At 39.7% G+C, this 15,592-nt stretch overlaps 1 protein-coding gene across 5 annotated transcripts in view; it reads right to left on the reverse strand.

Moving 5' to 3' along the window:
* RFTN1 (raftlin, lipid raft linker 1) overlaps positions 1-15,592 on the reverse strand; it is a 199,673-nt gene that overhangs the window by 117,527 nt on the left and 66,554 nt on the right. For 2 of the 5 annotated variants that reach the window (XM_055109532.1, XM_055109531.1), the window contains exon 3: positions 13,327-13,373. The exons of the other annotated variants lie outside the window; for them this stretch is intronic. In XM_055109532.1, the coding sequence (XP_054965507.1) occupies positions 13,327-13,373 (47 nt within the window). The remainder of the gene's footprint in view (positions 1-13,326; positions 13,374-15,592) is intronic. 5 annotated transcript variants of the gene reach the window in all.

A 15,592-nucleotide genomic window follows, 5' to 3' on the forward strand; every position in this document is an offset into this window, starting at 1 on the left:
CCATGATCGGGCCACTGCACTCTAGCCTGGGCAACAGAGCAAGACACTGTCTCAAAAATGAAATAAAATAAAATAATAATGGACTGTCTTAGCTCTAGAGTCGTCTTCTCAGTGATCACAATGAAAAAGTCATTTCCACCCTCTAAAAAAAAACACACAGAAATAAAGAAAGAAAGGAAGAAGGGAAGGGAAAAGAAGAAAAATACATTGAGCAAATACAAAAATACTAGGTGGCAAAAAGCAGCATAAACAAAGTCGAAAGACAAACTGGAACAAAATTTCTGTGACCCTTAAGACAAAGGGCTAATTTCCTTAAATTTGCAAAACACTCCCCACCCCAAAATAATTTTTAAACGGGAAAAATATATGAATAGGCAATTGCCTTAAAAATGTAAAAGGCTAACCAATATTTGAAAACACACTTTAATTCAGTATTAGAATTACACAAATCAAAACCAGGAATATTTTCACCTATTGAATTATTTTAAAATTTGGATTTTTAATTTATTTATTTTTGAGAAGGGCAAACAAGGTTCAAAAGTCAAAAGGTACAAATGTGTATTCAGTGAAAAGTCTACATCCTAGCCCTATGCTCTACCTCCTACATTTATTTCCTTAGAGGAAATCAGTATTATCTTTTTGTGTGTATATGCATTAACAATCAAAGAATTCATACAAAAGTGAACAAGTCTATATATTTCCCTCCTCTTCTACACAAATGTCAGCATAACATTACACACCTAGCTTTTTAGAATCAATTTTTATCAATTAACAGTATACTTTTCGGCCAGGGGCAGTGGCTCACGCCTGTTATCCCCGCACTTTGGGAGGCCGAGGCAGGCGGATCACTTGAGGTCAGGAGTTTGAGACCAGCCTGGCCAACACGATGAAACCCCATCTCTGCTAAAAATATAAAAAATTAGTCCGGTGTGGTGGTGCATGCCTGTAATCCCAGCTACTCGGGAGGCTGAGGCGGAAGAATCTCTTGAACCTGGGAGGCGGAGGTTGCAGTGAGCCGAGATTGCGCCACTGCACTCCAGCCTGGGCAACAAGAGCTAAACTCTGTCTCAAAGAGCAAAAAAACAAAACAAAACAGTATACTTTTCTTAAGAGACCATTTCATAGCAGTACACAGAGTGCTTTCTCATTCTTTTCTACAGATCCATTGTGTGATATACCATGGAGTATGCAAACTTTTGCTCTTACAAGTAATCTTTTAGTGAAAAATATCATTCCTACATGATTTTGCATGTGTGCGCTTATAGTACATATAAAAAATAAATTCCTAGATGTGGAATTGCTGGGTTAAAAATATATGCATTGTGTGCCTGTATCAAAACATCTCAGGTACCCTATAAATATATACACCTACTATGTACCCACAAAAAGTAAATAAATAAAAAATCAGAGACATATATATATATATATATATCACACACGTATGTATGTGTGCATTGTAATTTTTTCAGCTAGTGCTATTTCCTCCATAGAGTAGTATGGATTTATCTGCCATCAGTGATGTATAAAGTTATTTCTTTTCCCATACTCTGACTATTCTCAGTGGAAAAAAAAGATCCCTGTGAGATGGTAACTTATATTTATCTTGTTATGTAATTTGTATTTTTTCTTATTAAACATTTCATATTTAAATGCTGTGTCTCCTTGTCTGTGAACTGTCTGTCCATCATCTTTGCCTCGTGTCCTATTCAGTCATTGGGCTTTTTTTCTATTGGTTTGTAAGAACTCTTTACATATTAGGAAATTTAGTTTTTAATGTCTCTGCCCCCAATTTGTTGCTTGCCTTTTGACTTTGCATATAGTGGGTTTTGCCATGAAAAAAAAAAATTTTTTTTTTTTTTTTAAGACAAAGTCTCTCTCTGTTGCCCAGGCTGGAGTGCAGTGGTGCTATCCCCGCTCACTGCAAACTCCACCTCCTGGGTTCAAGTGATTCCATGAAAAACTTTTTAAATGAAGCTGAATTTACCAATCTTGCTTTCAATGGCTTCTGAGTTTTGTGTCATAGCAGAAAGACCTGGGATTATAAAACAATTCTCTTGTGAATTCCCATAATACATATTTCATTTTTTGCATATAAATCTTTTATCGATTTGGAATTTATCCCATGTAAAGTGTGCAATATGAATTTAACTCCCCCCCACCACAGGGGTTTATCCATTTTTCCTCATTGATTTGAGATGTCATATATCATATGCCACTTATCATTCATTATATTCCCAAATATGAGTTTATGACTGTGATCCATTAATCTATTTGTATAAAACACTACTTCAAACAATTTTAATTTCATATTATGTTTTAATATCTGGTTAAACTACTTGTCAAATCTTCCTATATTCCTGTTTATATTTTGAATTTTCCTAATTTGTTTTTCTAAATGATCTTTAAAAATCAGCTCAGTAAATTCCCCTTGCTCCACTAAAAAAGTCTGTGGGTATTTTTATTGGGTCATGTTCAAATCATAGCTTGACTGAGAATGAATATTTTCACCATGCTGCAAGTTCCCATGCAAGAAACTGGCAAAATTTTGATTTGGTCAAGTCTTCCTTTGGGTCCCTCTGGAGCATACTAAAGTTTTCTTCACACAGATAGCACATATTTATCAGGTTTATTCCTAGTTATTCTATATTTTATTGCTATTGGAATAATACATTTTCCTTTTTCACTTCTGTAATATTCACTGCTTGCAAGGGTGTTGGGGAAACAGGCATGGCCCTCATCGTGGTGGGAGTGAACCTTTCTTGAGGGCAGGGTGGTATTGCCCTTCAAACCTAAAAATGCACACACTCTTTGTCCAGCAACCCTACTACTGCTAGTACTTCTATGGCTGGACTCATGAATGTCTTTCAAGATATATGGACAAAGGTATTTACTACTGGGTTGCTCTAACAGCAATCTTAATCGCAGGACTAGTTAAACACTGGAATACCCCAGTGATTAATCCTATGAACCATTAAGAAGATTAAAGTAAATCTGTTATGTGCTGATATAGAAACAAGTCCAAGATACACTGCTAAGTTTAAAAAAAAAAGGGTGCCTAACAGTGTTAATGGTATGGTCACTCTTGTGTAAATAACATTAGAAGGATGGACAGATATAAATAAAAATCTTTTTTTTCCTGGAAGAAATCACAAAAACATCAACATTGAAGAGAGGGACTGGAGTAGGGAGGAAAGGGTAGAAAGTCGTTTTTACTGTATTTTATACTTTCGATCCCATTACCACCAGTGATTTGGGTGGAAAGTTTATGAGTCATTTTTATTTTCCTCTTTATATAAAAACAATATTATTTAAAAGTTTTTAATGTACTTTTAAAAATAATGTGCCTTTTAAATTTTCTAATTTTTCTTAAATTTATTCTTCTTTATTTATTTTGAGACAGAGCCTCGCTCTGTCACCCAGGCTGGAGTAAAGTGGTGCGATCACAGCCCCCTGCAGCCTTGATCTCCCGGGCTCAAGTGATCCTCCTATTGTCTCAGCCTCCAGAGTTGCTGGGACTACAGGCACATGCCAGCATGTCCAGCTAATTTTTAAATTTCTTGTAGAGATGGGGTCTTGCCATGTTGCCCAGGCTGGTCACAAACTCCTGGTTTTAAACGATCTTCCTGCCTCGTCCTTAATGTGCTGTTTTTTGTTTTTTGTTTTTGTTTTTGAGACAGAGTCTCCCTCTTTGGCCCAGGCTGGAGTGCAGTGGCACGATCTCGGCTCACTGCAACCTCCGCCTCCCAGGTTCAAGTGATTCTCCTGACTCAGCCTCCTGAGTAGCTGGGACTACAGGCACACGCCAGCATGCCTAGCTAATTTTTGTATTTTTAGTAGAGACAGGTTTCACCATGTTGGCCAGGATGATCTCGATCTCCTGACCTAGTGATCTACCCACCTCAGCCTCTCCCTAAAGCACTGGGATTACAGGCGTGAGACACCATGCCCGGCCAATGTACTCTTTTTAAAAACAAATTTTAAAATAAAACCTAGGGGTACTTAAGAACCACCTAACATCAGATACTGTAGCTCTCATTTCCATACATCGTGCAAGAAATTTACAGGAAAAAAAAAAAAATCTATAGCCATGATTCACTCTAAAACAAGCATTCAGCATCCTGGAGAAGGCTCCATTAATAAGAGTGACAAATGTAGGACTGGCCAGGAAAGCAGACAAGTATGCAATCTTTCCCCTGAAGGGTACATTCAGGATATGCTGCTAGATAAAGAAATCCAAAGGTAAGTCTGGTAAAGAATCCTGATCCTCTCCGTATTCCCCGTGCACGGAAACCTGTCAAGGTGTCTCACAAGCAGCTTCTTGGATGCAGGCGAGAGAGACCCCTGCTCTAAAGCTTGTCCTGAACCCCAAGGTTTACAGCAGGGGTCCCCAAGCCTGGGGCCATGGACTGGTACTAGGGGCTGCACAGCAGGAGGTGAGCAAGGATTACCACCTGAGCTCTGCCTCCTGTCAGATCAATAGCGGTATTAGATTCTCTTAGGAGCGTGAACCCTATTGTGAACTGCGCATATGAGGGATCTATGTTGTGTGCTCCTTATGAGAATCTAATGCCTATGATCTGTCACTGTCTTTCATCACCCCTAGATAGGACCCTCTAGTTGCAGGAAAACAAGCTCAGGACTCTCGCCGAGTTGTATAATTATTTCAATATATTATGGTGAGTTGTATAATTATTTCAATATATATTATAATGTAATAATAATACAAATAAAGTGTACAGTAAATGTAATGCACTTGAATCATCCCAAAATCACCCCCCCAACCCCCAACCCCATCCGTGGAAAACTGCCTTCCATAAACTAGTCCCCATTGCCAAAAAGGCTGGGGACTGCTGCTTTAGAGCAAGGGTCCTCAAAGTGCACACCCTGGTCCAGCAGCACCTGGGACCTTGTTAGAAATGAGAAAACTTGCCCGGGGATGGTGGCTCACGCCTGTAATCTCAGCACTTTGGGAAGCCGAGGCGGGCGGATCATAAGGTCAGGAGATCAAGACCATCCTGGCTAACACGGTGAAACCCCGTCTCTACTAAAAACACAAAAAATTAGCTGGGTGTGGTGGTGGGTGCCTGTAGTCCCAGCTACTCGGGAGGCTGAGGCAGGAGAATCACTTGAACCTGGGAGATGGAGGGTGCAGTGAATCTGAGCCATCTGTGTCTCACCAGTTCCCCAGGGAGTTCGACTGCCCCAGAGAGTTTCACCTTGGCCCTCCTCCGCCCACTCTCCTCTCCACAGGCAAGAAAACCTGTGACCAGCAGCCTTCTTCACACAGCCCAGCTCCTAGAACCCCCTGCCTTGCCAGCCATGGGCCCAATCTGGGGGCCATGCAGACTTCCTCCTCAGTCTGCAGTAAGGGTGGATGGTGCCCCTTTGTGTGCACTCCCAGGCCCAAGGCAGGGCAGAGACTAAGAGGAGGCAAGTGAGGAAATAACTCACCACAGGTGCAAACTTTAAAGGAGCATCAAAAGCTCAATAACCAAGATAAATAAATATTTAATATAATATGTGAAAAAAATAAAAATCAATGCAAAAAATTAATGATGAACAACATATCAAAATTTTTGATAAAGATAAGATTAGGCTGAGTGCCAGTGGCTCACGCCTGTAATCCCAGCACTTGTGGGAGGCCGAGGCAGGAGAATCGCTTGAGCCCAGGAGTTTGAGACTAGCCTAGGCAATAGGGCAAAACTCCATCTGTACAAAAAAATACAAAAATTAACTGAGTGTGGTGGCATGTGCCTGTAGTGCCAGCTACTAGGGAGGCTGAGATGGGAGGATCACTTGAGCCCAGAGAGGTCAAGGATGCAGTGAGCTGAGATCGCACCACTGCACTCCAGCCTGGGGTGACAGAGTTACTAAATAAATAAATAAATAAATAAATAAATAAAAGATAGGATCGGTGTTTTTTCCTTTCACTTTAAGCTCCAATACGGCTTGCACAATACTGTCACTGATCTTGTCTTTATTTATTATAAATGTGGCCTCACTCCCCTCACCCTAATCCTGGCCCAGCCCAAGATCTCCTTTTGTCCTCTCGTCCCAGAGCCTGCAAATGCTGGGTGTCGACCTTATGGAAACCAGGGGCAGGTTTCATCTGCTGTCAACAGATTACAAGGCTGCTGAACCAAAAGGGCAAAACCACATGTGGCAGAGACAGTTTGTTTTATCTGAAAAACTGAATGTACTTTTGGTCGGAGTGTAGGGCTTTATGGAAGGCAACTGCACGTTGTCAATCAAACCTAAAAATACTGTCCAGCACCAAGATCCCCTCTTCTTTGATAAAACTATATACAAACAGCATCTGTGAGTCATCGAATATGGGCCCTCAAACTCATATTTAACTCAAACTCATATTGGTCTCTACAGTTCAATATTCTTTAAATGATTCAAATTTTTCAAACTCTTCCTGCTATAATAAAATAAACCTTTATTGAGAGTTTGATAATTTATACATTTGTTTCCTCTTATGCATCACACTAAAATAAAAAATAAAAGTAGTTAATATGTTTAGAAGACAGGGTTCTTACTGGGCATGGTGGCTCACGCTTGTAATCGCAGCACTTTAGGAGGCCGAGGCGGGTGGATCATTTGAGAGCAGGAGTTCGAGACCAGCCTGGCCAACATGGTGAAACCCTGTCTCTACCCAAAATACAAAAATTAGCTGCGCATGTTGGCGTTCACCTATAGTCCCAGCTACTCAGGGGGCTGAGGAGGGAGGATCACTTGAGTCCAGGAGGCAGAGGTTGCAGTGAGCTGAAATCGTGCCACTGCACTCCAGCCTGGGAGACAGAGCAAGAACTCTGTCTCAAAAAAAAAAAAAAAGAAGGCAGGGTTCTATACCAGCTGCTCTCCTCACTGCCTGCTAACCCCAGGCATGTGAACACTCAATTTCTTTGTATAAAATGGTGATAACAACATCAACCTGTCTTCCATCATAGCGTCATTGTGAGGATCAAGTGGGATGATGTGTGTGTAATCTACAGAACACAAAACAATCACAGGCGGTGGCACTGGCTGTGGTGAATGGGAGGACTGGTCACCCCGGGATGGTGATGACAACATGATGTGGGGCCATGAAATCCTTCCCCATTCCCACCCACACCCCTTAACCTCCATGCTCCCAAATCGGTGCACTAAAAATGTTAGTCAATCAACCACTTTATATTTAAATGCTTCCTGAATAAAACATAATACCTTTTCAATTTTTATCTTAAAATCTAAAGATGTATCTCCTGTCAAAGCTAAGCAATTTTGTGGCTTTAATTTTTGGTATGCATGCTGTCAAAGTAAGTTTAGCTTCATGGTTAAAAGAAACAAATAAAAATGAATCTCAATGATCTTAAAGCAATAAAAAAAGGCTCCTATTATAAATATGATTAAAGGCCTTAATCTCATGTTTCTATTTGAACCCTAACCTTAAAAATACAAAAGAAAACATAGTTCTTATGAAGTGACCAATTCCCCAGTGTTACTCCTAGGCAAATAAACAAAGGAATGATTTCTCCACTTGGATGGACATACCAATTGTAGCCTGTTGGTCTGTTTCTCACCCTACTTATCAGAGTAACCTCTCCACTATTTTGTTTTGTAATAGTTGCCTGATTTCATTTACAAATTATGTAACCTTGGGCAAGCTATATAGCTCCCTCCCCATCTCTTGGGACTCTCATTTACAAAATGAAGACTTTGGATGGGCAATTGCAAAAGGCGCTTTCAACTTTAAAATGCAATAATTTTATTATTTCAATTTGGAGGCTGAGGTACCAGTTTCTAACTAAAAAGTAACATTGGATAATATAACAATTGTTTTCAATGTTAACTAAAAGAGTTCCCCCAAACCAGAGCTAGAATTGGAATAAGGAACACCCACATGGCATGTGTGGGTGGCTGGAGTGAGGAAGGAGAGACTGGAAGATACCCACTGCCAGTGGGCGGGAGAAACATCACTGCTGCCCGAGGGTTCCAGCCTTCTGCCTGCCCAGGCACTAGGGATTCTGGGCTAACTGTCCTCTGGGGGAGTGTGGGGAGCTTTTCAGAGGAGTTCTAGGGAAGAGATATGCCTGCCCAGCGGTGGGAGAGAAAATGAACGTTTTAAGTATCAAGGATGATGGGTCTCCTTCACCCTAGAAGAGAGCTACAAGGAAACGGCATGAGTTATTCTGTAGTTACTTTGGCTTCCTGGCCTTTGACCAGGAGCTGACTCTAAGGCTGAACCACATGAACCGTCTCATCATAAGTTAAAATTTCTAATTATAACTTCGTAGTCTGAAGATGAGGGACACTGGTATGGCTGTCTTAGCCACCGTTACCTTCCAAAAAGAGAAAATGCCAGCCTTCTCAGAGTGGGCCGCTGCCGCGAGGGCTGATCACACTTTTTCTCCACTTTCTAATCTGTCAGGTTCTATAGTTTTTATCTACAGTGATCACACTCGCCTCATCTGGGAAGGACACCCACGTGCTCCCACACTGCCACAATCTTGGCTCACTGAAACCTCCGCCTTCTGGACTCAAGTGATCCTCCTGCCTCAGCCCCCTGAGTAGCTGGGACTACAGGTGTGCATCAACATGCTCAGCTAATTTTTGTATTTTTAGTAGAGTCAGGGTTTCACTATGTTGGCCAGGCTGGTCTTGAACTCCTGCCCATCTTCATCCCATACCAGGGCTTTGTCCTGCTGCAGTGCAAAGGACAATTCTCTCCTGGCTTCTCCCCGACCTGGGCAGGGGCAGAGTCTCATCTCCTTACTGGACAGAGGGCTTGGTGCAGATCCCAAAGCCATTAACAGAGGTATCTGCAGGCCAGGAAAATAAAGTAAACAAGAGACATGAGCCAGGGGGACAGCAATGAACACCGAGGCCCCATCTTGCCCAAGGGGGCAGCATCTTGCCCCCAAGGGGACAAGATGGTTACTGCTAATGGGGGGGCCCAATGGTGACAGAACTTCTAACTCTTACTTTCAAGAAGTCAGAAATCTTAATCTTCCTAATCTTTAAATGTGACAAGTAACTGTAATTTTTTCTCAATCCCATATGGCCAAAGCCAAGACCTAGCAGCCTGCAGAGTATGGATGGGGCATTTGATAAAGTTGGGGGATGGATGCCCCGCACTTCTTCCTATTTCTGATCCTGGCACCGTCCAGGCGCAGTGCGAGCATCAGTCATACATGGAGGAGGATGTCATTCTGTTCATCCCACATCATCACAAGGTACATCAAAAGCTTCAAGGACACATCTGCAGGTATTTGATACTGGCCTCTATTTCCTAATTCCTCTTTTTTCTATATTGGCACTGAGATGAACAAAAAGTTTAGAATCACATGATTGCATTTTGAATCTTTTGGAAATTTTTTTTTTATTCCAGACTCTATTACCAATAACAGGCTTTTATAAAATCAAAATATAGAAACTACTGCTGAAAAGGTATTTTGGGTGGCATGAGAGTCCAAACGTCTTTTGAAATAAGTGTTTTGTTTTTCTTTCAGAAAATAACTCCATATAAATAAATAAACCATTATTCCAAGAACTAAAAAAAAAAAAAAAAAAAGGAAAAGAAAGGAATGAAAACAGAGAAAAAACATAATCCACAAAACCACACATTTCTTAACACTCCTGGGATAAAGTAAATTTTGTTTTTGCTATGACTATGTTTTGTTTAGCAAAAACATTCCGCAGCTCCATTTATTCCCTGGAAACGAAGCCCTTCAGACATTTGCAAAGGGCCAAAGTGAGGTCTTTGCTATTTCAAACTTTATTATTGGGAAAGTATCAGCCTCCAACACAAGAAAGAAACCACTGCATACAGCAACTGCCCATTTCACTCAGCTCTGTAAAGCAGGAAACAGCAGGCTGAACTGCAACAGCTTCTATTATTTTGCCCAGAAATCATTTGTGACTTTAACCTAATTATTCAAAGTCTGACTTTCGTTTTCTAATTACATCCGCTAATGGATCTGTCAATACGAAGGAGTGCAACATGAGACAGACACCAATTCCCTCGGGAAATTTCCCTCACAGGTGAAGCTGATAATGTTACACTGCTCAACCAAATCTCTCTTTTTTAAAAAGTTCCTTCAAGACTGCTAGTGCCATAACATCAATCTGCCTGGGCTTTGCAGTAGATCCAATTTAGCAAAACACTAAAATCAATCACTTTTCGATGCAGGACTTTTTATTGTATAGGTAGGAAATAGGAGTCCAATTTTTAAAATAATGTTTGCAGAAGACAAAGCCCATGTCTTCTGTATGTGCCATTTCTAAATCTGTGGAATAAGTTAAAATGTTTGTTCTAAGGGCTTTAAAAATTTAGACTTCTGTCATCTTCTCATTAAACAAACTCATGAATCTGAAACTTAAAAAACAAAACAAAACAAAACACATATCCAGGCTCAGGAGACCACACCATTAAAACACTATTTTTAAAATTTGAAGTGAAATTTCCATAACACAAAATTAATCATTTTAAAGTGAACTATTTGGTGTCATTTAGTATCTTCATGATGTTGCACAACCATCAGCTCTATCTATAGGTTATGAAACATTTTCATCACCCCCAAAGGAAACTCCATGTCCATTAAGCAGTTACTCTTCCCATTCCCCTCTCTCCCTGAGCCCTAGCAATCAATAACATGCTTTCACAAAAAAACTATTCTTTTTTTAAATTTTAATGGATTTTTGTTGTGTATATTCAAGGTGTACAACATGATGCCTCAATGTACATATACTTAGTTCAAATGATTACTACAGTCAAGAAAACCAACATAACCATCATCTCACATAGTTAGTTTTCTTTTTTGTGTGTCGTAAGAGTACCTAAAATCTATTCCCTGAGCAGATTTCCAGTACACGATGTTGTTAGCTATAGTCCCCATGTTGTACATTAGATCTCTAGATTTACTTATCATACATAACTGCAACTTTGTACCTTTGACCTACAACTCCCCATCTCCCTGCATCTCCCTGACCCCCCAAACTACAGTTCTACTCTCTGTTTCTGTGTATTTGATTTTTAGTTTAAGATTGCACATATATGCAAGATTACGTAGTATTTTTCCTTCTGTGTCTGGCTTATTTCACTTAGCAGAATGTCCTCTAGATTCAGCCATGCTGTTGTAAATGGAGGATCATCTTCTTTTTTAAGGCTGAATAATACTCCATTGCATATATATACCACAGTTTATTTATCCAATCACCTACTGATGGACATGTAGGTTGTTTCCATATCCTGGCTATTGTGAATAATGCTGCATGGAGTGCAGATATCTCTTCAACATACTGATTTCATTTCCTTTGGAGAAATACCCAGTAATGGGATTGCTAGATCATAGGATATTTCTATTTTTAATTTTTGATGAACCTCCATATTGTTTTCTATAATGGCTGTACTAGTTTACATTCCCACCAATGGGGTGCAAGGTTTCTCTTATTCTCCACATCCTCACCAACACTTCTTATCTCTTGTATTTTTGATAGTAGCCATTCTAACAGGTGTGAGCTGATATCTCACTGTGGTTTTGATTTGCATTTCTCTGATGTTTAGTGATGTTAATAAGCATTCTTTCATATATGTGTGGGCCACTTTTATATCTCCTTGGGAGATATGTCTATTCAAGCCCTCTGCCCATTTTTCAAGTTGGGTTATTTGTATTTTTGCTATTGAGCTGAATGAGTTCTGAAACATTATTCTTAATACCTTAATTAAACCATGGATGAACACACAGGGGAATCTCAGTAAGACTAAAAGAACTTCTTTAAGCTTATATAAACCTAAGATTCTGCAGGTCAATTAGGGAGTAACTGGCAAAGCAACAGATGCCTCATCAAATGAATTAAGTTGCCGGCCGCCGGACCACAAATGACTGTTAAAGCATCAGGCTGTCGTGACAATGGGAGCGGGGGAGAGTTAAATTGTTATTGGTTTGCTCGTCATTTCAGAGAATCACACATAGTCAATGAATTACACACACACACACACACACACCACTGTACTATAAAAATTCAGTGTCCAGGTATTTGTAAGGAGACTGCCTCAACAATTTCCATTGACTGTATCCATTAATAAAACTCAGAAGATGGCATTATTGTTCACTTCACCAGTCCATTTTGTCAGAGAAGACACAGGCTAAGATACATCAAGAAGCCTTTTTAAGAAAAACCAGGTCCCCTGATGCTTAGATTTAGTAGTGGGCACTCAAATATTAAAAAGCAACCCACTAGAAATGGAACCTGGAGTATTAATACAATATTTCATACATTTAAAAGTACTTTTGTTAGAGAAGACACAAAGGATCACCAATTATTCAGAATCGGTAACGAAACTCATCGATACCAAATCCAAGAAGAGCTTTTTGTGAGTCAGAAGAAAGCAAATTATGAATGTTTTAAGCCATTTTCCTAATGAGTATGATAGCTGGCATTCTTGGTAGTTCTCTTGATTTTGAGAGTACATTATGCTGATGGCATCAAAGACTAGCCACTAATGAGTATGTAGAAACAATATAAAAATTAAACTACTGGATTTACAATGTAAAATGATTTGTCATAGAAATCCTGTATGGATTTTCTATTATAAAATCTCAAGACTTAATTTCTTCATATCCCTATGGGTTTTTTCCAGGCGCTCCGGCTTCCTCCCACATCCCAAAGATGTGCACGTTAGGTAAACAGCCATGTCTACATTGTCCCAGTCTGAGCGAGTGTGAGTGTATGTGTGAGAGTACTCCTGCAATGGAATGACATCCTGTCTAGGGCTGGTGCCTGCCTTGCATCCTGAGCTGCTGGGACAGACTCCGGCCACCCCAGACACTGAACTGGAATAAGCGAGTTGGAAAATGAATGAAGGAATGAATACAAATAATTGTAAAATAAAAATGTGTACCACAGTGTACCACAATAAACAATGTGAGATGAAAGCACTTGGCGAGCCCACCAAATTTGTGATTGTTTTTGAACTTCGTGGTGGGAGGAAGCGCTCCTTACGAGTTTCACTTTGCAAACATTTATCCCTTGATTTAACCCACCACTACAACCACCATCACTCGCTGTTTTACCAAAAACTGGGTAAGTCATTATCTTATTTGTTGTTATTAATCTTTCTTAACTGTATGTATAGCTCACATTTATTTCCATGTTTAGTATTAGAAATGTTTTGGTCTTTATCGAGAAGTTTGGTAATGTTTTTGTGACCAGAAATATGCCATAGGAATTTAACTCTTGATTTTCTCAATTAGCCTATGGTAAAATTGGTTTCATTACACACTGTTTCATATACAGTTGCAGTTTCCAAGAACCTATTGACAATGTTAAGTGAGGACTTACTATGCAGATGTAAACAGTTCCAAAAACAATGCTGTTGCAGCCAAGCTCTAAGAGAAAACATATAAGAAAAATAATGCATCTTTACAAGGCACTTTTGAGGAGTCTCAGTTTCAACTAAGAGTATGATTGCTCTGATACCTTCTCATGGGCCTCACAAATTCAAGGAAGAGAAAAAGAGAAAGAAAGAGAGAGAGACAAAAAGGAGATATAGGGAGGCTTTCTTTATCCACACCGTCTAAGGATGAGTCCCCCTCCCTCATCCATACAATTCTCTCTCCTGCTCTTTCTCTTTCCCCCCTCACTCTGTCTCTCTCTCTGTCTGTTGACATTTTTTCTTTCTCTCTTTCTCTCTCTCTCTCTCTCTCTCTCTCACACACACACACACACACACATACACAGCTCTCTACCAGCGCTGTCCAAGACAGTAGCCACATGTGGCTATTGAGCACTCAAAATGTGGCTAGTCTGAATGAATGTGGTATAAATATAAAATGTTCAACCAATTTCAAAGATTTAGCATGAAAAAGAGAATGTAAAATATCTAAGTAAGAAGTTTTTTATATTAATAACACTGAAATGACAATACTTTGGATATAATAAGATTAAATAAAATATATTAATATTAATTTCATGTGTTTCTTTTTACCTTTTAAAAATGTGACTTTTAAAAAGTTTAAACTTACATATGTGGCTCAAAGTATATTTCCATTGGACAGCTCTGTTCTATATCATTAATTGCCAATCATTTGTTTCACAGCATCTATCACAACTTTTAATTCTACACATTATTCATTGAAGTTTTTTTTTTTTTCCCTGTCTTGCCTATTAAATAATTTCCACTGGGCCAGAACCCATGCTGGGTTTATTTGCCAACAAGTTGGCCAAACCAAGAGTGCCTGGAGAAGGCTCATTAGCAGCCGTCATTAAATGAAGAAATTCTCCTCTGATAAGGCCACAGTCCACATCAGGACTGCAGTAGCACTCTCTCCGTCAAAGAAAGTCCAATGCAAACTGCTACCTGCAGTCACTCTGGTGGATGGTGAACTCTGGGGTCCCCATATTCCCTGGGCCCTAAAGCAGATTAGCCACAAGACCAAGATGAAAGAACCATGATGAGTCCTGGAAAAGAGTCAGCCAGTGTAAAGCTCAGAGGAAACCTAGAAACCTTAAAAAAAAAAAACAAAAAAAAAACTGTGGTAAAATATGCCTAACATCAAATTTATTATTCTAACAATTTTAGGTACCGTTAGGGAAATTCACATTGTCGTGCAACCATCACCACCATCTATCTCCAGGAAATCTTCATCGGCCTCATCTCTCAGTCCACGTCCAACAAGCAGAAGGGACACCTCACTTTCAGGTCACCAACTATCCTTCTCTGTCTCTGCTAGTGTGAGCAGGAGTTACAAAAGCAACAGGAAGAAAAAAGCTGCTGAGTTGGGATAATTCAAAAACATACCACTGGGAAAATCAAAGGTTGATATGACAACAAAAGCAAAGGAAGAATGTAAAAATTTCACTTTGTAAAGATGGCCAAATAATAACAGGACAAAGACCATGGCTGTATACAAGAAAGTGACTGGAAATCTCAACTCCAAACAGCAGAAAATGGAAAACAAGAGATTTCCCAAGAAGTACGGTACCCGAGGATATGAGCACACTTGAGTTTGGCATCTACACAGGAAACGAGGTCATTTCTTTTTCTCCTGAGTTATTATCATCAAGGTCTCGACTCTGTAACAAAATTTCACACTGGTTTATCAATAAAGTCTTAGGTGAATTTTCAAAAGCTTCTGAATATAGTAATATAAAATGACAAACTATGGAAACTATTGGAAATCATAAAGACCACGTGTAAGACTAGTTTCAAGAGGCTTATGACAGAATAAATTCCACACTCTGGGGGCTTGGCACAACTTCTATCCACAAAAGAAGACCACTCATTTGTTCAAAGGCACCACCCCAAGACACACCAGCAAATTCCTATCAGTGGATTCTCCTTTTCCTCACTGTAGTGTAGACACACCATATATTCAGCAGTGCAGCCACATAACCATTCACTAAGTCTACATAAAGTTCTATGCATTGTAAATGCATTTTAACAAATAATATTCCTCTGTCTTATGACATCACAAAAGATCCAACAAAACTCAGTCAAATGAGAACAGGACCAGACAGCTCTTGTTCTCTAAAACAGGCTTCCACACCTGCATTTTCAGCTTTGCATGAAGGATTACCGCCTTCTTGCATAAACTCCCAAATTGGT

The sequence above is a fragment of the Pan paniscus genome, chromosome 2 (genome assembly GCF_029289425.2).
Source record: "Pan paniscus chromosome 2, NHGRI_mPanPan1-v2.0_pri, whole genome shotgun sequence".
Classification (NCBI taxonomy): domain Eukaryota; kingdom Metazoa; phylum Chordata; class Mammalia; order Primates; family Hominidae; genus Pan; species Pan paniscus.